The following is a 26,338-nucleotide window of genomic DNA, read 5'->3' on the forward strand; positions in this document are numbered from 1 at the left end:
CACAAGGAGGTTGAGTTATGGTGTGACAAGACGGTGAAAATGGAGTCAAGACCAGTTTATCATTCATCATTAGATTGTTCCCCCTGAATATGTTGAGTTGAGTTGCAATTTCTCTGTTTATATATCTGATATGTTTCCATGTTTCCCAAGGAAAAACACAGACACTCAAATAGAGCTATTGGGAGGCGATGACTTAAGGAATTGACTGGTAATGGATGAGACAGATAATGAATGAGGGGAGGAGCTTGGAGCAGGGGCTGGGAGCGGATGTGGTGGGGGTAATAGAAAGGAATGTCCCCCTAAATGGCAGAATAGGCCACTCCTCAGACTGACGGGGTCGTAATGATGGGCCTGCTGCCTGCCTGGAGGGTGGCCTGCCACAGGATGAGCACACCTGAAGATATCGTTTTGGTGGTGCTGTGAGTTTAATATCTTCAACTTAATATTTATTTATCTTTCCATATATTACACAACCACACACTTCTCCTAACTCGCTTCAGTGGAAAAAGTAAAGTTTTTCTATAGACAAATCATTCAGATATGTAACTCCTTGAATAGCTTACATGAAAGTCCCCGCGGAGCAACCTACCCGAAGGTAGGCTAAGGAGCGGCCTACCGTTAACCTCATAGCATTAAGGGCTGAGGAGGGGCGGTGGGGAGGCAACCCGCTCTCGCACAAGACAGCACATATATGACTTATTGCTTATCAGTACTCATCAGTGCTTACCAGTATAATAAAAAGAGCAAAGTATTCCTATTACGAGAATAGATTCAAGCACATGGAGAGCCATCTCTAACATCCTAGAAGCAAAGCAACATTCACATAATCAGATAAAAATCTCCAAGGATGGTTATGCACCTGCAACAGATCTTGAAACAGCAACTGAATTTAATAGTTTCTTTTCATCGATTGGTGCTAACCTTGCCCGGAAAATTCCACAGACTCAGACACATTACCACATATCTTTCAGGCAGCTATCCAAACTCTCTTCTCCTCTCACCAGTCGGCCCTACAGATGTTGTGTCCATCATTCACTTGCTAAAAACCAAAGCTGGGAACATTAGTGAAATACCATCGATGGTATACAAGAGTGCCTCTGGTGCCCTTACACCACCCATAGCATTGCTGTTCAGTAAATCGCTAGTGTCATACCTTCCCTGATATCCTTAAAAGGCAAGAGTAACGCCAGTTCATAAAGGAGGTAACACTGCAGACATAAATAATTACAGACCCATATCGAATCTATCTATATTATCAAAAATATTTGAAAAAATTATTTACAAACAGTACTACTCGTATCTCGTAAAATTCAATATACTAAATCTCTGTCAGTTTGGTTTCCGCTCCCAAAGGAGTACCAATGATGCAGTTGTAAGTCAATGTAAGTCTGCTTGACTTAATCTATTATGCTTTTGACAAAAGTGAGTTTCCGATTGGACTCTTAACTGACCTGAGAAAGGCCTTTGATACTGTTAACCATAACTACCTCTTACTTAAACTCCACCATTATGGAATCCGTGGCCTTGCCCTGAACTATATCCTATCCTATCCTAGTGACAGACAACAATATGTAGCCATCAATGATATAACCTCTCCTACTCTACCACTAACCGTAGGGGTGCCACAGGACAGCATCCTAGGACCCCTCCTGTTTCTTATATACATCAATGATCTCCCTAATGTCTCAAACATGCTTAAATCTATATTGTTTGCTGATGATACTATTCTCATCTACTCTGACCCCAATCCACTCATGTTAAATAATGTTGTAAACAATGAATTAAAGAAAGTCCATTTGTGGATGTCAACCAACAAACTCACACTAAACATAGAAAAGACCTACTATATCTTATTTGGAAACAAATCAACAAATGCAATTCAGCTTTGTCGAGGTTCGCCGTATTTAGAGGGGCGAGTAACAGTTTACACAAAGATCACTCACCGTAGCCCTGCGGGTCTTCACTCTATCCTCGCGGCGGTACTGTATGCCAGGAGAGTATCCCAGTCAATCCCAACCGGCCTCTGATCGAGAAAGAATGGGAACACAGCTTGTTCTCTTAACTGCTGTATGCCCGCCCCGGCATGGGCTCTACTACTAACCACAAGGTCGCCAACTGGTGTTTCCTGTGTCCAGTAACATGTCAGTGGTTTCGTTGAATTGTGGTAACAGTGGCAAGAGCACACTCAATATGTCTGATATCAGGCAGGTATTTATTTCTATCACTCTATTTCCTTTCAGGTATTATATAGCCACAAGAAATATGGAGGGGATGATATAAACACCAAGGTGTTTTGCATTTTACTTAAAACTCAAGACATCACAAGATTATATCAATAAGCAAACAGCCATTTCACGCGGAAGTCGCTCGTTCTCACAAATAATCACGAACTCGCCAAGCCGGCAATGCTCCCCCTCACGTCAATGTCAAAATCAGCTGGGCGACTCCCACCGCGCGAATGTTCGTTTATTTGTTTGCCTGGCGTGAGGCGCCTGTTTCTTTAAATTCTCAAGGATCACTAAATGTTCAAACACACAATATTCGCGACAATAGCACGTAAATACTTCGCTGCACTGATCTTGAGCTCAATCAAACATTTCTATATTAATGGACGCAATAATTCACTATCATGGTATAATACACTGCCCTTCATTTAATGATAACATATGCAAGAATATATCACTGGAGTTCTCAGTAATTCCTTTCGAGGGCGAATATTCAATTAATCACTGCACACATGAATGGTTATTCAATACACAAGCATCGACATATATATATATATATATATATATATATATATATATATATATATATATATATATATATATATATATATATATATATATATATATATATATATATATATATATATATATATATATATATATATATATAAATCATAGATATCAATAATGGTACTAATATAGTTACTGGGCACTTAGCCTAACACCAAATACTGGTATATTTATATATATATACTCTCTCACTAACTGATCATATTAAAGTCTCATGAAAGACATTATCAACACAGTAAATTCATCAATTACTCCGGGTGCCTGCACACACCAATAATAATCATAAATATCGTGAGTGCTCTATGTAGCCCCACTGCACACTTGTGCCTTACTGTGACATAGGTGAGCCTTGCTCACGACATACAAAATACTCTGGCTAAATAATATAGCTGACTAAAGGGGAATTGGGAGGGAAACTAGAATCACCTACTTCCACCTATCCTCCGGTGAGAGTTGAGTTGTAGATCCTGGTCCAGACTCCTGCCTCGTGTAGGGAACGCCCCCACACACACCCTGTTGTGTCCTCCATGAACTCAATCAACGTCCCACCATAAACGCGTCGTCTCCGTTTCTGTCCTCCGCGGGTCCGTGCCCCTCCTCCACGTCTTGTAGGGTTGGAGACGGTCTCCCAGCCATCAACTTCTCCTCCCAACTACGGCTGCCTGCCTACGTCTCGGCTGCAGTCGTTCGGATTCCCAATTAGTGTCTTCTTTCACTGCTTCCCAGTGGATTGGCCCAGCCGCTACGTCGTCACTGTGAAGCTATCAGACGTCCCAGACGATACTGCCTAGACTTCACCTGCACAGCACCCGATCCTGGAGCACTTGATGCTCAATATTCCGTCAATTCCCTCTTCGGTCCACACATGGAATGAAGGAAGACCTCTGGCGTACTTGCAGACTACGGGTGACGCGTAAGATCCACGGGAGTGGCGTATTACTGTCAGATTGACAGGATCAACCTTCACACATCCGCCCATCTTGACGTGTCGTATCAGACTGATGGCGCCGCCGTGGTGCTCTGACCTGGCCCCCCTTCCTTCGTGACGTCATATTCGCCATGGGAGGTTTTCATTGGCTCCCTGTGTCACATCGCTGTCGGTGACCAATCCAGTGCCACTGACGTCACACAGTTTTGGCGGCAAAACAGAGTAGCCAGTGCCATATTGGCTTCCTAAAGGGCCTCAACCACAGGCCAAAATACTCTTCTCTTACAAATTTCTCGCCTCTTCGAGAACACTACATTCTCCCACATATATCAAACTGATGCCTGCGACGTAGAGAACGCTCGGGTAAAGTGGACATGACTCTTACAGCAGGCGTGGGAGAAATATAAGGGGGGGAACACCGTCACATACCCCTCCCCTTAAAATAAGAGTCATGTCTAATTAGTGTATACGGGACAGGGCATCCGCAACCACGTTGTCCTTCCCCCTGGTGTGCTTGATGTCCAGCCGGTACTCCTGCAGTAGCAACGCCCACCTCGTCAGACGTTGGTTGGAGTTCTTCATTTTGTACAAAAAGGTTAGAGGGTTGTGATCTGTGAACACAAGAACAGGTCTCGCCCCTCCTCCCACGTACACATCGAAGTGCTTCAGGGCCATAACTAGCGCCAATGCCTCTTTCTCAACGGTACTATAGGCCCGCTGGTATTTCACAAACTTCTTAGAGTAGAAAGCTACCGGCCTATATATCTCACTTCTCTTTTGAGCCAACATGGCCCCTATCCCAACGTCGCTGGCGTCTACGTACAGGATGAATCTGGCTGAGAAATCTGGGGATACTAATACCGGGGCCTCCGTCAACAGTTTCTTGGTCTTCTCAAAAGACTCTTGGCAGGTCTCTCCCCATCTCCATCGCACATTTTTGGAGAGTAGCTCGGTCAGGGGATGCGCTACCGTGGAAAAATTCCTGCAGAAACCACGATAGTATCCTATCATCCCGAGATACCTTAACAACTCTTTACGCGTTCTGGGCACGGGGTATTCTTTAATGGCTGACACTTTGTGATCTACAGGGGTTACTTCTCCTTGGCCGATGACGAAGCCTAGGTACTCCAAGTGGGCCTTCCCAAACTCGCTCTTTGCTAAATTTACAGTCAAGTTAGCCTCCTCTAGCCTTCTAAACAATTCCTTGAGTCTTTCCAGGTGCGTCTTCCAATCGTCGGCGTACACGACGATGTCATCGATGTATACTGTGCAGCCTACGGCCCCCCTTAATAACTCATTCATCATGCGCTGGAAACAGCAACCGCTGTTTTTCATTCCAAAGGGTAACACCTTGTATTGGTATAGTCTGTCAGGTGTTGCGAAAGCTGATATCTTCCTGGCCTCAGGAGTCAAAGAGATCTGGTAGTACCCCTTGAGCAGATCGACCTTGGATACGTACCTTGCACTGCCCACCTGGTCGATGCAATCGCTCACTCTTGGCATGGGGTGAGAATCCGCCACAGTGATGGAGTTCACCTTTCGGTAGTCTGTACAAAAGCGGAATGTACCATCGCTTTTCTTCACTAACAAGCATGGGGAACTCCACTCACTTTTGCTAGGCTCTGCAAGGTCGTTCTCAAGGAGATACTCCACCTTTTTCCTCATCAGCTCTCGCTTCTCCGGGCTTACCCTATACGCACTCTGCTTGACCGGCCTGGCGTCCCTCACCTCCACCTCGTGCATTACACTCCTGTGTCGTCGGGGCACGTCGGTAAAGAGAGAGGCATTCTCCCTTAGTAGGTTCGTCAGGTCCGCGCTCTGTTGCCCTTTCAGGTGTTGTAGCTTGTCCTCGATCTTCGCCAAACTCTCCGTGTTGGTGAGACGGGTGCCGTCTGCCCTGGACCACTTTCCTTCCTCCTCTGGAAGTTCCTGGTCCACCTGCACGCACAAAATCATCTTCTGCTGGGGGTCTCGGGTCACCGTCCCGTCCTGCACGGCGGCTCCTCCTTCCTCAGGGAAGAACCCAGCAAACACAAATCATCTACACAACGTTCGCCTATCTCTTCCCATAGGTGTGGGAATGATTTGCATTGAGAATGGTGCAGGAGAGCCTTTGAGAAACTTTTACTCGAAAAATCCAAACACAAAGGTTTAATTATAAATTGTTTTTCTACAATTATTTTCTTCCAAATGTAAAACAAATAGTTTTTACATGTTTAAATATAAAATTTATGGTGTTTTTTTGTAAAATTCATTAATAAATTGTGAATGATATATATTGGCTGAGTGAAACCTTTAAAATCCATTTAGTTATAATATGAACAGAAAAAAGTAGTTTTCCAAATTTTATAAAAATCGCTCTTTTTAACACAATTTGACTCCTTATGCATTCCACTAAACACTAATATCATGTTTAAATATATAATTTATGTATTATTCCCTAAGATAATTTATATAAATTATAAAAGTTGCTGGAAAGTGGTGAGAAAGAATCTGAAAACGTTTTGTTGTCTTATATTGGCGTGTTCTTATTAACTAGAGTGAGTAAGAGTGAGCGAGAGTGGGTAAGAGTGAGTAAGAGTGATTGAAGGTGAGTGAGAGTGCCAGAGAGTGTGTAAGTGTGAGTAAGAGTGAGTATAAGTAAGAGTGACTGAGAGTAAGAGTGAGAGTAAGGGTGACAGAATGAGTAAGAGAGAGTAAAGTGATTGAGAGTAAGGGTGAGTATGAGAGTAAGAGTGATTGAGAGTTAGAGTGAGAGTAAGAGTGATTGAGAGTTAGTGAGAGTAAGAGTGATTGAGAGTAAGAGTGATTGAGAGTAAGAGTGATTGAGAGTAAGAGTGATTGGGAGTAAGAGTGACTGAGAGTAAGAGTGATTGGGAGTAAGAGTGATTGGGAGTAGGAGTTAGAGTGAGAGTAGGAGTAAGAATGAGAATAAGAGTGATTGAGAGTAAGAGTGAGTAAGAGTAAGAATGAGAGTAAGAGTGATTGAGAGTAAGAGTGATTGAGAGTAAGAGTGATTGAGAGTAAGAGTGATTAGGAGTAAGAGTGATTGGGAGTAAGAGTAAGAGTGAGAGTAAGAGTAAGAATGAGAATAAGAGTGATTGAGAGTAAGAGTGATTGGGAGTAAGAGTAAGAATGAGAGTAGGAGTGATTGAGAGTAGGAGTGATTGGGAGTAGGAGTGATTGGGAGTAAGAGTGATTGAGAGTAAGAGTAATTGAGAGTAAGAGTATGAGAGTAAGAGTGAGAGAGTGAGTATGAATGGGTAAGGGTGACTGAGAGTGAGTAAGAGTGACAGAGTATGAATGACAGAGTAAGAGTGATAGAGAGTAAGAGTGACAGAGAGTAAGAGTGACAGAGAGTAAGAGTGACAGAGTAAGAGTGACAGAGAGTAAGAGTGACAGAGAGTAAGAGTGACAGAGAGTAAGAGTGACAGAGAGTAAGAGTGACAGAGAGTAAGAATGACAGAGAGTAAGAGTGACAGAGTAAGAGTGAGTATGAGAGTGAGTAAGGATGACTGAGAGAAAGAGTGAGTAATAGTGCGTAAGAGTGATTGAGAGTGAGAGTAAGAGTGATTGAGAGTTAGTGAGAGTAAGAGTGATTGAGAGTAAGAGTGATTGAGAGTAAAAGTGATTGAGAGTAAGAGTGATTGAGAGTAAGAGTGATTGGGAGTAAGAGTGATTGAGAGTAAGAGTGATTGGGAGTAAGAGTGATTGGGAGTAGGAGTAAGAATGAGAATAAGAGTGATTGAGAGTAAGAGTGAGTAAGAGTAAGAATGAGAGTAAGAGTGATTGAGAGTAAGAGTGATTGAGAGTAAGAGTGATTGAGAGTAAGTGATTGGGAGTAAGAGTGATTGAGAGTAAGAGTGATTGGGAGTAAGAGTGATTGGGAGTAGGAATAAGAATGAGAATAAGAGTGATTGAGAGTAAGAGTAAGAATGAGAGTAAGAGTGATTGAGAGTAAGAGTGATTGAGAGTAAGAGTGATTGAGAGTAAGAGTGATTGGGAGTAAGAGTGATTGGGAGTAAGAGTAAGAGTGAGAGTAAGAATGAGAATAAGAGTGATTGAGAGTAAGAGTGATTGGGAGTAAGAGTAAGAGTAAGAATGAGAGTAGGAGTGATTGAGAGTAGGAGTGATTGGGAGTAGGAGTGATTGGGAGTAAGAGTGATTGAGAGTAAGAGTAATTGAGAGTAAGAGTATGAGAGTAAGAGTGAGAGAGTGAGTATGAATGGGTAAGGGTGACTGAGAGTGAGTAAGAATGACAGAGTAAGAGTGACAGAGAGTAAGAGTGACAGAGAGTAAGAGTGACAGAGAGTAAGAGTGACAGAGAGTAAGAGTGACAGAGTAAGAGTGACAGAGAGTAAGAGTGACAGAGAGTAAGAGTGACAGAGAGTAAGAGTGACAGAGAGTAAGACTGACAGAGTGTAAGAGTGACAGAGTAAGAGTGACAGAGAGTAAGAGTGACAGAGAGTAAGAGTGACAGAGTAAGAGTGACAGAGAGTAAGAATGACAGAGAGTAAGAGTGACAGAGAGTAAGAGTGACAGGGAGTAAGAGTGACAGAGAGTAAGAGTGACAGAGTAAGAGTGACAGAGTAAGAGTGACAGAGAGTAAGAGTGACAGAGAGTAAGAGTGACAGAGAGTAAGAGTGACAGAGAGTAAGAGTGACAGAGTAAGAGTGACAGAGAGTAAGAGTGACAGAGTGTAAGAGTGACAGAGTAAGAGTGACAGAGAGTAAGAGTGACAGAGAGTAAGAGTGACAGAGAGTAAGAGTGACAGAGAGTAAGAGTGACAGAGTAAGAGAGTGAGAGTGATTATGAGAGAGTTAAGAGTGTGAGGTGTGAGAGGGTAGCAGGCCAGGGAGGCAGGATGTGTGGTCACAGGCGAGGCCTAGGCCTCGTGATCTCTAATGTTGGTTTTTATATATATGTGGGATTTTTTGTCCTGTTTCAAATTATAATTATTTAGCAGGAATGTAATAAGATATTGCACAGTATTAATGTGACAATAATATATGCATTATTTCCTTGATAATCAAACTTGTTGTTCAAAGATAATATACAATCTTTGAAGGAAACATTTTGAGAGCGCGAGCTGGCAACACTGGGCTGGTGGGTGAGAGAGACATATGGTTAGTTTTGCTCAGACCTTCAGTGGTGAAGGGTGTGTCCCAGCTGGCCGCCACCAGCCGCCACCCGCCGCCACCCGCCGCCCACCACCAGCCGCCACCCGCCACCACCCACCACCCACCACCAGCCGCCACCCGCCACCACCCACCACCAGCCGCCACCTGCCACCACCCACCACCAGCCGCCACCCGCCGCCACCCGCCGCCACCCGCCACCCACCACCAGCCGCCACCCGCTGCCACCCACCACCAGCTGCCACCCGCCGCCACCCACCACCAGCCGCCACCCGCCGCCACCCACCACCAGCCGCCACCCACCACCAGCCGCCACCCGCCACCACCCACCGTCAGCCGCCACCACCCACCACCAGCCGCCACCCGCCACCACCCACCACCAGCCGCCACCCGCCACCAGCCGCCACCAGCCACCGCCACCCACCACCGCCACTCATCACCCGCCGCCACCACCCACCACCAGCCGCCACCCGCCACCACCCACCACCAGCCGCCAGCCGCCACCCACCACCAGCTGCCACCCGCCACCAGCCGCCACCACCCACCACCAGCCGCCACCCGCCACCACCCACCACCAGCCGCCACCCGCCACCCGCCACCACCCACCACCAGCCGCCACCAGCCGCCACCCGCCACCACCCACCACCAGCCGCCACCCGCCACCCGCCACCACCCACCACCAGCCGCCACCCGCCACCACCCACCCGCCACCACCCACCACCAGCCGCCACCCGCCACCACCCACCACCAGCCGCCACCCGCCACCAGCCACTGCCACCCACCACCGCCACTCACCACCCGCCGCCACCACCCACCACCCGCCGCCACCCGCCACCCACCACCAGCCGCCACCCGCCAGCACCCACCACCAGCCGCCACCCGCCACCACCCGCCACCCGCCACCAGCCACCGCCACCCACCACCGCCACTCACCACCCGCCGCCACCACCCACCACCAGCCGCCACCAGCCACCGCCACCCGCCGCCACCACCACCAGCCGCCGCCGCCACCACCACCCACCACCGCCGCCACTACCCATCACCGCCGCCGCCACCACCACCCACCACCACCGCCGCCGCCACCACCCATCACCGCCGCCGCCGCCACCACCCACCACAGCCGCCGCCACCACCCATCACCGCCGCCGCCGCCACCACCCACCACAGCCGCCGCCGACACCACCGCCACCACCCACCACAGCCGCCACCACCACCACCACCACCCACCACCACCGCCACCACCAGCCGCCACAAGCCGCCACCGCCCGCCACCGCCCGCCACCAGCCGCCATCACCACCACCACCACCACCAGCCGCCATCACCGCCACCAGCCGCCACCAGCTGCCACCACCACCAGCCGCCACCACCACAACCACCAGCCGCCATCACCGCCACCAGCTGCCACCACCACCAGCCGCCATCACCGCCACCAGCTGCCACCACCACCAGCCGCCACCACCAGCCGCCACCACCAGCCGCCACCACCGCCACCACCACCTGCCACCAGCCGCCACCACCGCCCGCTATCAGCCGTCACCACCGCCCGCTATCAGCCGTCACCGCCCGTTGCCACAGTCGCCACCGCAAGCCGCCACCGCCAGCCGCCACCAGCCCCCCCCACCGCCGATCGTCACCACCCACCACAGCCGCCGCCGCCCGCCACCGCCCGCCACCGCCCGCCACCACCCACCACCCGCCGCCACCACCCACCACCACCCGCCGCCACCACCCACCACCACCCGCCGCCACCACCCACCACCACCAGTCGCCGCCGCCACCCACCACCCGCCGCCGCCGCCACCACCACCCACCACCACCGCCGCCACCACCCACCACCACAAGCCGCCGCCGCCACCACCACCCACCACCACCACCACCACCCACCACCACCACCGCCGCCACCACCCACCACCACCAGCCGCCGCCGCCACCCACCACCAGCCGCCACCCGCCACCACCCACCACCAGTCGCCAGCCGCCACCCACCACCAGCCGCCACCCGCCACCACCCACCACCAGCCGCCACCCGCCACCCACCACCAGACGCCACCCGCCACCACCCGCCACCACCCGCCACCGCCACCCACCACCGCCACTCACCACCCGCCGCCACCACCCACCACCAGCCGCCACCCGCCACCAGCCACCGCTACCCGCCGCCACCACCCACCAACACCACCCACCACCACCAGCCGCCGCCGCCACCACCACCCACCACCACCGCCGCCATCACCCATCACCGCCGCCGCCATCACCCATCACCGCCGCCGCCACCACCACCCACCACCACCGCCGCCGCCACCACCCATCACCGCCGCCGCCGCCACCACCCACCACAGCCGCCGCCGACACCACCGCCACCACCCACCACAGCCGCCACCACCACCACCACCACCCACCACCACCGCCACCACCAGCCGCCACAAGCCGCCACCGCCCGCCACCGCCCGCCACCAGCCGCCATCACCACCACCACCACCACCAGCCGCCATCACCGCCACCAGCTGCCACCACCACCAGCCGCCACCACCACCACCACCAGCCGCCATCACCGCCACCAGCTGCCACCACCACCAGCCGCCATCACCGCCACCAGCTGCCACCACCACCAGCCGCCACCACCAGCCGCCACCACCGCCACCACCACCTGCCACCAGCCGCCACCACCGCCCGCTATCAGCCGTCACCGCCCGTTGCCACAGTCGCCACCGCAAGCCGCCACCGCCAGCCGCCACCGCCAGCCGCCACCAGCCCCCCCCACCGCCGATCGTCACCACCCACCACAGCCGCCGCCGCCCGCCACCGCCCGCCACCACCCACCACAGCCGCCACCACCCACCACCCGCCGCCACCACCCACCACCACCCGCCGCCACCACCCACCACCACCCGCCGCCACCACCCACCACCACCAGTCGCCGCCGCCACCCACCACCCGCCGCCGCCGCCACCACCACCCACCACCACCGCCGCCACCACCCACCACCACCAGCCGCCGCCGCCACCACCACCCACCACCACCACCACCACCCACCACCACCGCCACCACCCACCACCACCGCCACCACCACCCACCACCACCGCCGCCACCACCACCCACCACCACCGCCGCCACCACCCACCACCGCCAGCCGCCACCACTCATCACAGACGCCACCACCCACCACCCGCCGCCACGACCACCCACCACCACCCGCCGCCACCACCCACCACCACCAGTCGCCGCCGCCACCCACCACCACCGCCGCCACCACCCACCACCACCAGCCGCCGCCGCCACCACCACCCACCACCACCACCACCACCGCCGCCACCACCCACCACCACCAGCCGCCGCCGCCACCACCACCCACCACCACCGCCGCCACCACCACCCACCACCACCGCCGCCACCACCCACCACCGCCAGCCGCCACCACTCATCACAGACGCCACCGCCCGCCACCACCGCCAGACACAGCCGCCAGTGTCCGCCACCGCCGCCACTGTCCCCCACCGCCGCCACCAGCCGCCACCACCGCCCGCTATCAGCCGTCACCGCCCGTTGCCACAGTCGCCACCGCAAGCCGCCACCGCCAGCCGCCACCAGCCCCCCCCACCGCCGATCGTCACCACCCACCACAGCCGCCGCCGCCCGCCACCGCCCGCCACCGCCCGCCACCACCCACCACAGCCGCCACCACCCACCACCCGCCGCCACCACCCACCACCACCCGCCGCCACCACCCACCACCACCCGCCGCCACCACCCACCACCACCAGTCGCCGCCGCCACCCACCACCCGCCGCCGCCGCCGCCGCCACCACCACCCACCACCGCCGCCGCCACCACCCACCACCACAAGCCGCCGCCGCCACCACCACCCACCACCACCACCACCACCCACCACCACCCACCACCACCACCGCCGCCACCACCCACCACCACCAGCCGCCGCCGCCACCCACCACCAGCCGCCACCCGCCACCACCCACCCTGCAAACACAAACCGAAACTGTCTCCATTTTCCGCTTGTTACAACTTGTAATAAAGTTGTTACATCTTGGCTTAACGTGTTTATGACCTATTAGAACGTTGTTACAACTTGCTATATTGGTTGTTATAACTGGTTAGGAGGTGTTAAAACTTGTTCGAACGTTGTACCAACGTCGTAGTTTCGGTGTGTGTTTGGCGGGCACCACCAGTCGCCAGCCGCCACCCACCACCAGCCGCCACCCGCCACCACCCACCACCAGCCGCCACCCGCCACCCACCACCAGACGCCACCCGCCACCACCCGCCACCAGCCACCGCCACCCACCACCGCCACTCACCACCCGCCGCCACCACCCACCACCAGCCGCCACCCGCCACCAGCCACCGCTACCCGCCGCCACCACCCACCACCACCACCCACCACCACCAGCCGCCGCCGCCACCACCACCCACCACCACCGCCGCCATCACCCATCACCGCCGCCGCCATCACCCATCACCGCCGCCGCCACCACCACCCACCACCACCGCCGCCGCCACCACCCATCACCGCCGCCGCCGCCACCACCCACCACAGCCGCCGCCGACACCACCGCCACCACCCACCACAGCCGCCACCACCACCACCACCACCCACCACCACCGCCACCACCAGCCGCCACAAGCCGCCACCGCCCGCCACCGCCCGCCACCAGCCGCCATCACCACCACCACCACCACCAGCCGCCATCACCGCCACCAGCTGCCACCACCACCAGCCGCCACCACCACCACCACCAGCCGCCATCACCGCCACCAGCTGCCACCACCACCAGCCGCCATCACCGCCACCAGCTGCCACCACCACCAGCCGCCACCACCAGCCGCCACCACCGCCACCACCACCTGCCACCAGCCGCCACCACCGCCCGCTATCAGCCGTCACCGCCCGTTGCCACAGTCGCCACCGCAAGCCGCCACCGCCAGCCGCCACCGCCAGCCGCCACCAGCCCCCCCCACCGCCGATCGTCACCACCCACCACAGCCGCCGCCGCCCGCCACCGCCCGCCACCGCCCGCCACCACCCACCACAGCCGCCACCACCCACCACCCGCCGCCACCACCCACCACCACCCGCCGCCACCACCCACCACCACCCGCCGCCACCACCCACCACCACCAGTCGCCGCCGCCACCCACCACCCGCCGCCGCCGCCACCACCACCCACCACCACCGCCGCCACCACCCACCACCACCAGCCGCCGCCGCCACCACCACCCACCACCACCACCACCACCCACCACCACCGCCACCACCCACCACCACCGCCACCACCACCCACCACCACCGCCGCCACCACCACCCACCACCACCGCCGCCACCACCCACCACCGCCAGCCGCCACTACTCATCACAGACGCCACCACCCACCACCCGCCGCCACGACCACCCACCACCACCCGCCGCCACCACCCACCACCACCAGTCGCCGCCGCCACCCACCACCCGCCGCCGCCACCACCACCCACCACCACCGCCGCCACCACCCACCACCACCAGCCGCCGCCGCCACCACCACCCACCACCACCACCACCACCCACCACCACCGCCGCCACCACCCACCACCACCAGCCGCCGCCGCCACCACCACCCACCACCACCGCCGCCACCACCACCCACCACCACCGCCGCCACCACCCACCACCGCCAGCCGCCACCACTCATCACAGACGCCACCGCCCGCCACCACCGCCAGACACAGCCGCCAGTGTCCGCCACCGCCGCCACTGTCCCCCACCGCCGCCACCAGCCGCCACCACCGCCCGCTATCAGCCGTCACCGCCCGTTGCCACAGTCGCCACCGCAAGCCGCCACCGCCAGCCGCCACCAGCCCCCCCCACCGCCGATCGTCACCACCCACCACAGCCGCCGCCGCCCGCCACCGCCCGCCACCGCCCGCCACCACCCACCACAGCCGCCACCACCCACCACCCGCCGCCACCACCCACCACCACCCGCCGCCACCACCCACCACCACCCGCCGCCACCACCCACCACCACCAGTCGCCGCCGCCACCCACCACCCGCCGCCGCCGCCGCCGCCACCACCACCCACCACCACCGCCGCCACCACCCACCACCACAAGCCGCCGCCGCCACCACCACCCACCACCACCACCACCACCCACCACCACCACCGCCGCCACCACCCACCACCACCAGCCGCCGCCGCCACCCACCACCAGCCGCCACCCGCCACCACCCACCCTGCAAACACAAACCGAAACTGTCTCCATTTTCCGCTTGTTACAACTTGTAATAAAGTTGTTACATCTTGGCTTAACGTGTTTATGACCTATTAGAACGTTGTTACAACTTGCTATATTGGTTGTTATAACTGGTTAGGAGGTGTTAAAACTTGTTCGAACGTTGTACCAACGTCGTAGTTTCGGTGTGTGTTTGGCGGGCACCACCAGTCGCCAGCCGCCACCCACCACCAGCCGCCACCCGCCACCACCCACCACCAGCCGCCACCCGCCACCCACCACCAGACGCCACCCGCCACCACCCGCCACCACCCGCCACCAGCCACCGCCACCCACCACCGCCACTCACCACCCGCCGCCACCACCCACCACCAGCCGCCACCCGCCACCAGCCACCGCTACCCGCCGCCACCACCCACCACCACCACCCACCACCACCAGCCGCCGCCGCCACCACCACCCACCACCACCGCCGCCATCACCCATCACCGCCGCCGCCATCACCCATCACCGCCGCCGCCACCACCACCCACCACCACCGCCGCCGCCACCACCCATCACCGCCGCCGCCGCCACCACCCACCACAGCCGCCGCCGACACCACCGCCACCACCCACCACAGCCGCCACCACCACCACCACCACCCACCACCACCGCCACCACCAGCCGCCACAAGCCGCCACCGCCCGCCACCGCCCGCCACCAGCCGCCATCACCACCACCACCACCACCAGCCGCCATCACCGCCACCAGCTGCCACCACCACCAGCCGCCACCACCACCACCACCAGCCGCCATCACCGCCACCAGCTGCCACCACCACCAGCCGCAATCACCGCCACCAGCTGCCACCACCACCAGCCGCCACCACCAGCCGCCACCACCGCCACCACCACCTGCCACCAGCCGCCACCACCGCCCGCTATCAGCCGTCACCGCCCGTTGCCACAGTCGCCACCGCAAGCCGCCACCGCCAGCCGCCACCGCCAGCCGCCACCAGCCCCCCCCACCGCCGATCGTCACCACCCACCACAGCCGCCGCCGCCCGCCACCGCCCGCCACCGCCCGCCACCACCCACCACAGCCGCCACCACCCACCACCCGCCGCCACCACCCACCACCACCCGCCGCCACCACCCACCACCACCCGCCGCCACCACCCACCACCACCAGTCGCCGCCGCCACCCACCACCCGCCGCCGCCGCCACCACCACCCACCACCACCGCCGCCACCACCCACCACCACCAGCCGCCGCCGCCACCACCACCCACCACCACCACCACCACCCACCACCACCGCCACCACCCACCACCACCGCCACCACCACCCACCACCACCGCCGCCACCACCACCCACCACCACCGCCGCCACCACCCACCACCGCCAGCCGCCACCACTCATCACAGACGCCACCACCCACCACCCGCCGCCACGACCACCCACCACCACCCGCCGCCACCACCCACCACCACCAGTCGCCGCCGCCACCCACCACCCGCCGCCGCCACCACCACCCACCACCACCGCCGCCACCACCCACCACCACCAGCCGCCGCCGCCACCACCACCCACCACCACCACCACCACCCACCACCACCGCCGCCACCACCCACCACCACCAGCCGCCGCCGCCACCACCACCCACCACCACCGCCGCCACCACCACCCACCACCACCGCCGCCACCACCCACCACCGCCAGCCGCCACCACTCATCACAGACGCCACCGCCCGCCACCACCGCCAGACACAGCCGCCAGTGTCCGCCACCGCCGCCACTGTCCCCCACCGCCGCCACTGTCCGCCACCACCGTCACTGTCCGCCACCGCCGCCACCGCCACCACTGTCTGCCACCGCAACCACTGTCCGCCCGCCGCCACCACTGTCCGCCCGCCGCCACCACTGTCCGCCCGCCGCCACCACTGTCCACCCACCGCCTCCACTGTCCGCCCGCCGCCTCCACTGTCCGCCCGCCGCCTCCACTGTCCGCCCGCCGCCTCCACTGTCCGCCCGCCGCCGCCACTGTCCGCCTGCCGCCGCCACTGTCCGCCCGCCGCCGCCACTGTCCGCCGCCACTGTCCGCCCGCCGCCGCCACTGTCCGCCCGCCGCCGCCACTGTCCACCACCGCCGCCAAAGCCGCCACGGTCCGCCCGCCGCCACTATCCACCACAGCCGCCACTGTCCGCCCGCCGCCACTGTCCGCCCGCCGCCGCCACTGTCCGCCCGCCGCCACTATCCGCCACCGCCGCCACTGTCCGCCACAGCCGCCACTCTCCGCCGTACAGCCTCCCCTCTCTCCGTTAGTAAATAATTATAATTGTTAGTAAATAATAAAAGAAATATAAATTATTAGATTTTTTTTACCCTTAAATTGGTTTTAATATTTAAATTGAAAATAATAATATAATATAAAATATAATAAAAATAATATAATATAAAATATAATTTAATTTCAAGAAATTTAACTTTAAACACAAAGATGTGAAAAGGGTTCAGATTATTGGCTCAAACCTTTCATAAGAGATTCATATTGGTATATGAATGGATTATGAATGACTCATGTTAGGAGTGTAAAGTTGCCACAACATCTCAAATTAGTGTTAGATACATATGTCTTGGTTATAAGTTTTGGAAACCTATTTAAGTCCACACACAATATCGTATCTGATACGATAAAACAAACGTTTCCAATACTTTCAAATACTTTCCAGATATGTTGTGGCAACCTAAAATTGTTTGCTGAGAAAGGCTTCAGGCGGTCTACATGACACACCTGTTTCTTGCGGGGTCTATCCGGCTTCCCGATTTCATACGATACAGGACCCAACCGCCGTAGCACCTGGTATGGTCCCTCGAACCGCGACTCGGTCACTCTACTCTTACCCGGCAGCAATACCATCACCTGGGACCCAACCTGGAACTCCCTCGGCACAGCTCTCTTGTCGTACCATTCCGACATCTTACGCTGCGCCTCCTTCAGATGTTTCCCAGCTAGTTCCTTTGCTAGAGTGAGACGCTCCTTGAACTTTTGAATGTATTCATTGACCGTTCCCATGGTCATTCCTGGTGTCCATTGTTCCTTCAGCATGGACAGAGGACTTCGCACCTCGTGTCCATACACCAGCTGGAAAGGTGAGAAACCTAACGATTCCACCACCGCGTTACGTATGGCAAACAACGCGGGGTATACTGCCTCATCCCACTCAGCCCCCTGTTCTGCGCAGAACACTCTCAGAACGGTCTTCAAGGTGGAGTGAAACCTTTCGATCGCCCCTTGCGACTGCGGTCGGTAGGGCGACGACCGAATCTGAGTCACTCCCCAACTTGTCACTGTCTGTCAGAACCACTTAGACTTGAAAATACTTCCACAGTCTGTTTGGATTTCTCTGGGCATCCCCACCCAAGAGAAAAATCGTTGTAGTTGCCCGGCTATTCCTCTCGACGTCAAACGTCGCATCGGGATGGCTTCTGGAAATCTGGTGGAGGCACACATGATCGTCATCAGGTAGGTATTCCCTCGTTTCGTCCGTGGCAACGGTCCCACCCCGTCGACCAACAGACGCTCGAATGCAGGCCCAAACGCAGGAACAGGGACCAACGGGGCCTTCGGTATCGCGGGTTGGCTCTTCCCTGCCCTCTGGCACGGTAAGCACGTTTTACAATAACGCCTCACATTGGCGTCCATACCTGGCCAGTAGAAATGATCCCTGATCTTTCGCAGCGTCTTGGTCACCCCCAGGTGACCTGCAGAGTCCACAGAGTGCAATAGGTCCAACACTGCCGCTCTGCACTGGGCCGGCAACACTACCTGGTGCCTCGTACCTAGAGACTCTTCCCCGGCCTCCATCCTCACAGGCCTCCACTGTCTCATCAGCATGCCGTCCTGTATGTAAAAATGAGTGGCCCTCTCAGGACCAACACGTCCTCCTTGGGCCTCACAAATTAATTCGGGGAACTCTATCTGCTGCAACTCTCCAAGACGAGTGCGGTCTACTCCTAGAGAACTGGTGAGGGTCACCTGTAACTCACCATTCGGGCTGCCTTCGCCCTCCGCTCGTTCTCCGGGTCCCATGAAGAGGTGATCGATTCCCAGGCTGTCGGACGTCTCCTCAGCCCCATCAGATCCACACCCTCCGTGTCCTTCGCACTGCCTCGGCATCACAAACCGGGAACGCCACCGTGGCGATTCCTATCTCGTCCCCACAGGCGTCTAACACTCCGCCTGTCTCCTTATAGTGCTCTAAGCACTCCTCGCCCTTCACGAGATTCGGGAGGACATATCCTCCACATGCGTCATTTCCCAAGATGACTTGTGCCTCCATCTTGGGCATTGATGCACAGACCCCCACCACAAGGGTCTGGCAGCCATAATCAGAATTCAGAGTCACCTGGTGTAGGGGCATCCTCACTGGGCCTCCCACAGTAGTCACACTTGCCACCCCCACACTGGTACTCTCGTAACACTCGGGGAACAGGGTTTCACTCACCAGGGTAAAATCTGCCCCAGTGTCTCTTAATATCTTCACCGGGATGGGGTCTGCATCCCCCATCCTTACGGTTCCCTCACACACGAATGGGTGAACTCTTTTCTCCCCACTCAGTATGGATTCATCCCGCACCTTCTCGGCCATCTGGTCCTCGACCCTCACGAAAGCAACGTTCCCCGCTGTTTAGGGCGTTTGCATTCCCGCGCGACGTGACCAAACACTCTGCAATTGAAGCAGCGAAGCTTCCTCGTCGGAGACCATCCACCACCGCTCGCCCTGGCACCGCCTCCAGAGGCCGTCGTTCCGTGTGTCTTCCTCGCACCATCCGTCGACTCCTTCGTCGCAGCAACAGCTCCTGAGCTCTCAGCTTGGGACTTCTTTGCCGGCTCCACAGCACTCTTCGATCCTCTGTTGTCCCCACTCGAGAGGTGGGACTTGGGAGAACTCGCTCCTGTCCTCCATCCGTCAGTCCTCCTATAATTCCTACCATATCCGGAGTATACGGGCGGTCGGTGCTGTCCCTCTCGGCGTGGGTGTAAGGTTTCTTCCAGCATGTCAGCTCTGTCGGCTGCGGCCCTCAGGTCCTTTATGTCCGCCTCCTTTACTCTCACCCTGATCTCAGGAGAGAGCACGGACATAAACTTCTCCATGACCATAAGCCTCTTAACATCCTCAGCCGACTTCGCTCCTTCAGACTCCAGCCACTTAAGGAATTTCCTCTCCATGTCCCTCGCCGTCTCCGCATAAGATTTTCCTGGCGAACGGGTACATTCCCTGAATCTCTTCCTGTAGCATTCCGGCGTTAACTTGAACGAGTGGAGCACAGCTCTCTTTACAGCATCGTAGTTGGTACACTCTTGGAGGTCGAGCATATAGTAAGCTTCACGAGCTTCACCAGTGAGCCTACCCTGAACCAGCTCCGCCCACCTTGTTAGCTTCTATCTCCTGCTGTTTCAGCCTAGCTTCTAACTCGCGCTCCTCTCGGCGCAGCTGTGCCTCTCGCTCCTCACGCATCAGTTGCGCTTCTTGCTCTTGTTCCTCACGCTTCAGTTGCGCTTCCCGCTCTTGTTCCTCACGCTTCAGTTGTGTTTCCCGCTCTTCCCGCTTCAGCTGTGCTTCTCGCTCTTGTTCCTCACGCTTCAGTTGTGCTTCTTCTCTCCTCAGCTGTGCTTCTCGCTCTTGTTCCTCACGCTTCAGTTGTGCTTCTTCTCTCCTCAGATGTGCTTCTCGCTCTTCTTTGCACTGCTGTGCCTCTCGCTCTTCCTTGCGCTGCTGTGCCTCTCGCTCTTCCCGCTTCAACTGAGCTGCTTGCTCACGCTCCTCCTTGAGCAACTGTGCCTCTGCTTCTCGCTCTTCCCTCTTCAGCTGTGCCTCCATCTGCAGCTTCATTATCTCCAGCTTAACGCTGCGCCTGCTGCCGCTAGATCCTCTGCTGCTCCCACCAATGCTCAGATGTTCTCCCATACTGGCAGGTGTTTGTGGCCGTTCCTCCCCCAAAGCTTCGTCTCGTGCCCTGAGCTGTGCCATGATCTCCAGTCTTCTCTCTTCCACTTTGGAAGATCTCAGCTTTATCCCAAAATGGTCTGCTATTGACTGTAACTGTGCCTTGGTGCACTCCTCCAGCACCTGCTCATCTCTAGTGTCAATGAACCTTGTTACTTTATCATCCTCCATCTTGTGCTATGAGTGACAACCTGTACCTGATACCTAATACCACTGCAAAGTACCACAACTGCAACCTTTATCTTGATCGTTATCCTGGCAAGGTCGCCAATGTCGGGGTTCACCGTATTTAGAGGGGCGAGTAACAGTATACACAAAGGTCACTCACCGTAGCCCTGCGGGTCTTCACTCTATCCTCGCGGCGCCACTGTACGCCAGGAGAGTATCCCAGTCAATCCCAACCGGCCTCTGATCGAGAAAGAGTGGGAACACAGCTTGTTCTCTTAACTGCTGTGCGCCCGCCCCGGCATGGGCTCTACTACTAACCACAAGGTCGCCAACTGGTGTTTCCTGTGTCCAGTAACACATCAGTGGTTTCGTTGAATTGTGGTAACAGTGGCAAGAGCACACTCAATATGTCTGATATCAGGCAGGTATTTATTTCTATCACTCTATTTCCTTTCAGGTATTATATAGCCACAAGAAATATGGAGGGGATGATATAAACACCAAGGTATTTTGTATTTTACTTAAACTCAAGACATCACAAGATTATATCAATAAGCAAACAGCCATTTCACGCGGAAGTCGCTCGTTCTCACAAATAATCACGAACTCGCCAAGCCGGCAATGTTCCCCCTCACGTCAATGTCAAAATCAGCTGGGCGACTCCCACCGCGCGAATGTTCGTATATTTGTTTGCCTGGCGTGAGGCGCCTGTTTCTTTAAATTCTCAAGGATCACTAAATGTTCACACACACAATATTCGTGACAATAGCACGTAAATACTTCGCTGCACTGATCTTGAGCTCAATCAAACATTTCTATATTAATGGACACAATAATTCACTATCATGGTATAACACACTGCCCTTCATTTAATGATAATGTATGCAAGTATATCTCTCTGGAGTTCTCAGTAATTCCTTTCGTGGGCAAATATTCAATTAATCACTGCACACATGAATGGTTATTCAATACACAAGCATCAGCATATATATATATATATATATATATATATATATATATATATATATATATATATATATATATATATATATATATAAATCATAGATATCAATAATGGTAATAATATAGTTACTGGGCACTTAGCCTAACACCAAATACTGGTATATTTATATATATATACTCTCTCACTAACTGATCATATTAAAGTCTCATGAAAGACATTATCAACACAGTAAATTCATCAATTACTCCGGGTGCCTGCACACACCAATAATAATCATAAATATCGTGAGTGCTCTATGTAGCCCCACTGCACACTTGTGCCTTACTGTGACATAGGTGAGCCTTGCTCACGACATACAAAATACTCTGGCTAAATAATATAGCTGACTAAAGGGGAATTGGGAGGGAAACTAGAATCACCTACTTCCACCTATCCTCCGGTGAGAGTTGAGTTGTAGATCCTGGTCCAGGCTCCTGCCTCGTGTAGGGAACGCCCCCACACACACCCTGTCGTGTCCTCCAGGAACTCAATCAACGTCCCACCATAAACGCGTCGTCTCCGTTTCTGTCCTTCGCGGGTCCGTGCCCCTCCTCCACATCTTGTAGGGTTGGAGACGGTCTCCCAGCCGTCAACTTCTCCCAACTACGGCTGCCTGCCTACGTCTCGGCTGCAGTCGTTCGGATTCCCAATTATTGTCTTCTTTCACTGCTTCCCAGTGGATTGGCCCAGCCGCTACGTCGTCACTGTGAAGCTATCAGACGTCCCAGACGATACTGCCTAGACTTCACCTGCACAGCACCCGATCCTGGAGCACTTGCTGCTCAATATTCTGTCAATTCCCTCTTCGGTCCACACATGGAATGAAGGAAGACCTCTGGCGTACTTGCAGACTACGGGTGACGCGTAAGATCCACGGGAGTGGCGTATTACTGTCCAATTGACAGGATCAACCTTCACACATCCGCCCACCTTGACGTGTCGTGTCAGACTGATGGTGCCGCCGTGGCGCTCTGACTGGACCCCCCTTCCTTCGTGACGTCATATTCGCCATGGGAGGTTTTCATTGGCTCCCTGTGCCACATCGCTGTCGGTGACCAATCCGGTGCCACTGACGTCACACAGTTTTGGCGGCAAAACAGAGTAGCCAGCGCCATATTGGCTTCCTAAAGGGCCTAAACCACAGGCCAAAATACTCTTCTCTTACAAATTTCTCGCCTCTTCGAGAACACTGCATTCTCCCACATATATCAAACTGATGCCTGCGACGTAGAGAACGCTCGGGTAAAGTGGACATGACTCTTACAGCAGGCGTGGGAGAAATATAAGGGGGGGAACACCATCACAGCTTCAGATAGATAATGCAAACATTAGCAATAAAAATGATAGAAAGTTCCTTGGCCTGTACTTAGACAAGAGAATCAACTTCAGCACCCATATACAACACATAACTAAAAGGGTTTCTAAAACAGTTGGTATACTCTCTAAGATCAGATATTATGTACCCTACTCTGCTCTCCTCTCACTATTATGTTCTTATCTATCCCTATCTTACTTATGTACGTATGTAATGTAATGTAATGTAATGTATGTATCAGTACTCTAACCGCCCAACATTCTTTCTCCCAGGACGAACAAGATCAGCAAAAGCTGCTTGACTCTGAAAAATTTGTCTCAAGCTCGCTACCCAGTTCATAAAATCTAATCTTGTCCGGACAGCTGTATCCTAACGAAAAGGGAGTTTCATCAACGAGTGCTTGACTAGAAAAATACAGAAAATCCTTCATCGACAAGCGTCACATCCGTAATCAAAACCGAGATGCATCAGCGCTTCGTTAGAGATGGCATGATAAAAGTGAGAAAGACCTCTGTAGGTAAAATGGTTACAATTGCTAATGAGATAACCTCAACACATTTCTCACCCAATGTGGCTTGCCTCACCTGATTATCCCAATCAGTGACTCATCATAATTAACCCCACTTGTCACCTAGTGCAGGCTAGGTAACCAAAGTTTCTTTTAGGAAATTATAATTAATTTTAGGATCATAACTAAACTGTTTATAGTTAATTATCATTAAGATTAAATTTGCCTGTTTATTATTCAACTTTTTCTTTGCTTTCATTATTACCTAGGTTGCCTAGCCTCGCCATACTCCCTTACTCCATTGCACCCACTGGCTTTGCCTGTGTCTCCTAATGCAAATTATTACTTACAGTGTACCTAAGAGTGTACTTGTAAGCAATCTACCTCATTTTTTTGCTCGTTTCATGTTTGTCTTGTATAGTCTTATATTATATATATTATATATATATATATATATATATATATATATATATATATATATATATATATATATATATATATATATATATATATATATATATTTATATGTGTGTGTGTGTGTGTGTGTGTGTGTGTCCTGGGAAGGTGCAGGAGTGGCGGAAGGTGCCCAGAGTGGCCCATCTCAACAAAAACGGATAAAAACAGGTGGTGTGCAGTGTATGGAATACAACGGCAGTGAGGGCCACGCTGGCGCCCTCTAGGCCTCCCACGGCTACGGTGTGGGGGAGGAGGGGGTGTTGTTGTTCGGTCGGGCGAGGGGGGGTCACCCATGTGCCACCCAGTGTTTATAGAAATACGTTTGGGAAATAAAAATAAAAATCAGCAATCATGGTCAGAGCTAATAGAGCTCACAGTGTGTCGGATTACAAGTGTATGATTCATTCACCATTGTGCAGTGATATACAAGAAAATTATACCAGTGTTTAAGTGTCACCCAGACATCCCCTCAAGCTGAGCGAGGCCCGGTCACCCCCACCTCCTCCCCGCCCGCCGGCCTCGCCGCACCACAGTACCTCCTGCCATCCCACCACCCCGCCCCCCCCCCTGCGCCTGGGTGTCTCCCACCCACCTATTCACCGCCCACACAGTGCTTGTTGCAGGGATGTGTTAACCTCCATGCACCCAGATATGGCACAGGTCACAGCAGGCATTCAGGTTCCTCCCAAAAGGGAGGGAGACACAAGTACTCATAGGAGTGGTGAGTGCGAGGGACAGCTATAGCCACCCCTCTTGCCACCAACCATGTCCACCCCTGCCGCCACCACCCCTGTCATCCCTCCCTCGCCGGCCGCCCGGGGGATGGAGGGGACTCCACCAACTAACCAGGAACCCCTCAGCCAAGAACAGGGTCCTGGGAACAGTGCACCCAGACGTGCAACCAGAGGACCCAGACTCAGAGGAACGTGTCGGGTGTGTGACGAATCTCACAGCCTTAGAAACGATTTAACCCTACGTCAACACAACAACTGTGAGGGTTCATTGACGGTACCTGTAGAGAGAGAAGGCCCACAGGTCCCCCCGGCACCCCTACACATCCCAGCAAACTTCATGTCATCAGATGACCTCCTGGGGGCCATCAAAGCATCCACCACCAGAACTCTTCCTCACATTCCTAAAGCAGCGCGCCCATTTGCAGCAGGGAAATATACAGACCTTTTAAGGAAAGTAAATGAACGGTCTGCAAATCTTAATGCTGCAGCCACCATCAAAGCATGGCATAATTTGCTCCTGTTTGGCAATATTTGCTTAAGCGTACCTGCAAGAGGAGGCAAGTCACTAGCCTCATCAGTCACTAGGGCAATAAATAATTTCCCCAGAGCTGACAATTTGATCCCCATCCCTCCTCAACGCAAAAACCGTCGTGGCAGGCCCAAGAGTTCCAATGACAATTTTAAACTAGGAACACAAGTGACCAAGAAAATTCAAGAGGACAACACAGAAGGGGCAATTAGGTTACTTACCAGCGAAGACACAATCGCCCCTAGAAATACCGCTACCGCCAACTCACTGAGAGAGAAGCACCCTCCTAGAGTACCGTGGGAACCCACTGCTCAGGACACAAATGTCCAAGACATGGGACCTCTATTCCTCCAAGCGTCAGAAGTATACAAAGCCATCGTGTCATTTCCGCCAGGCTCGGCAGGGGGATACACTGGAGTAAGACCTCAGCACCTCAAGGAGATGGTAAACCCAGTTCTCGGAGAAGTTGCCGAGACACTATTGTCAGAGGTCGCGAAGTTTGTCAACGACTGCCTCTCTGGGTTGATCCCAGATACAATTAAACCCT

General features: G+C 55.1%; 1 protein-coding gene across 1 annotated transcript; it reads right to left on the reverse strand.

Moving 5' to 3' along the window:
* Nucleotides 1-771: 771 nt before the first annotated feature.
* LOC138352771 (uncharacterized) lies at nt 772-20,964 on the reverse strand. The gene is made up of 4 exons (XM_069305360.1): nt 20,827-20,964; nt 20,503-20,739; nt 5,413-5,661; nt 772-801 (listed from the first exon to the last, which is right to left on the reverse strand). The coding sequence occupies exons 1-4, from the start codon at nt 20,962-20,964 to the stop codon at nt 772-774; spliced, it is 654 nt and encodes a 217-aa protein (XP_069161461.1).
* Nucleotides 20,965-26,338: the final 5,374 nt, after the last annotated feature.

Source organism: Procambarus clarkii, chromosome 54 (assembly GCF_040958095.1).
Source record: "Procambarus clarkii isolate CNS0578487 chromosome 54, FALCON_Pclarkii_2.0, whole genome shotgun sequence".
Taxonomy (NCBI): Eukaryota; Metazoa; Arthropoda; class Malacostraca; order Decapoda; family Cambaridae; genus Procambarus; species Procambarus clarkii.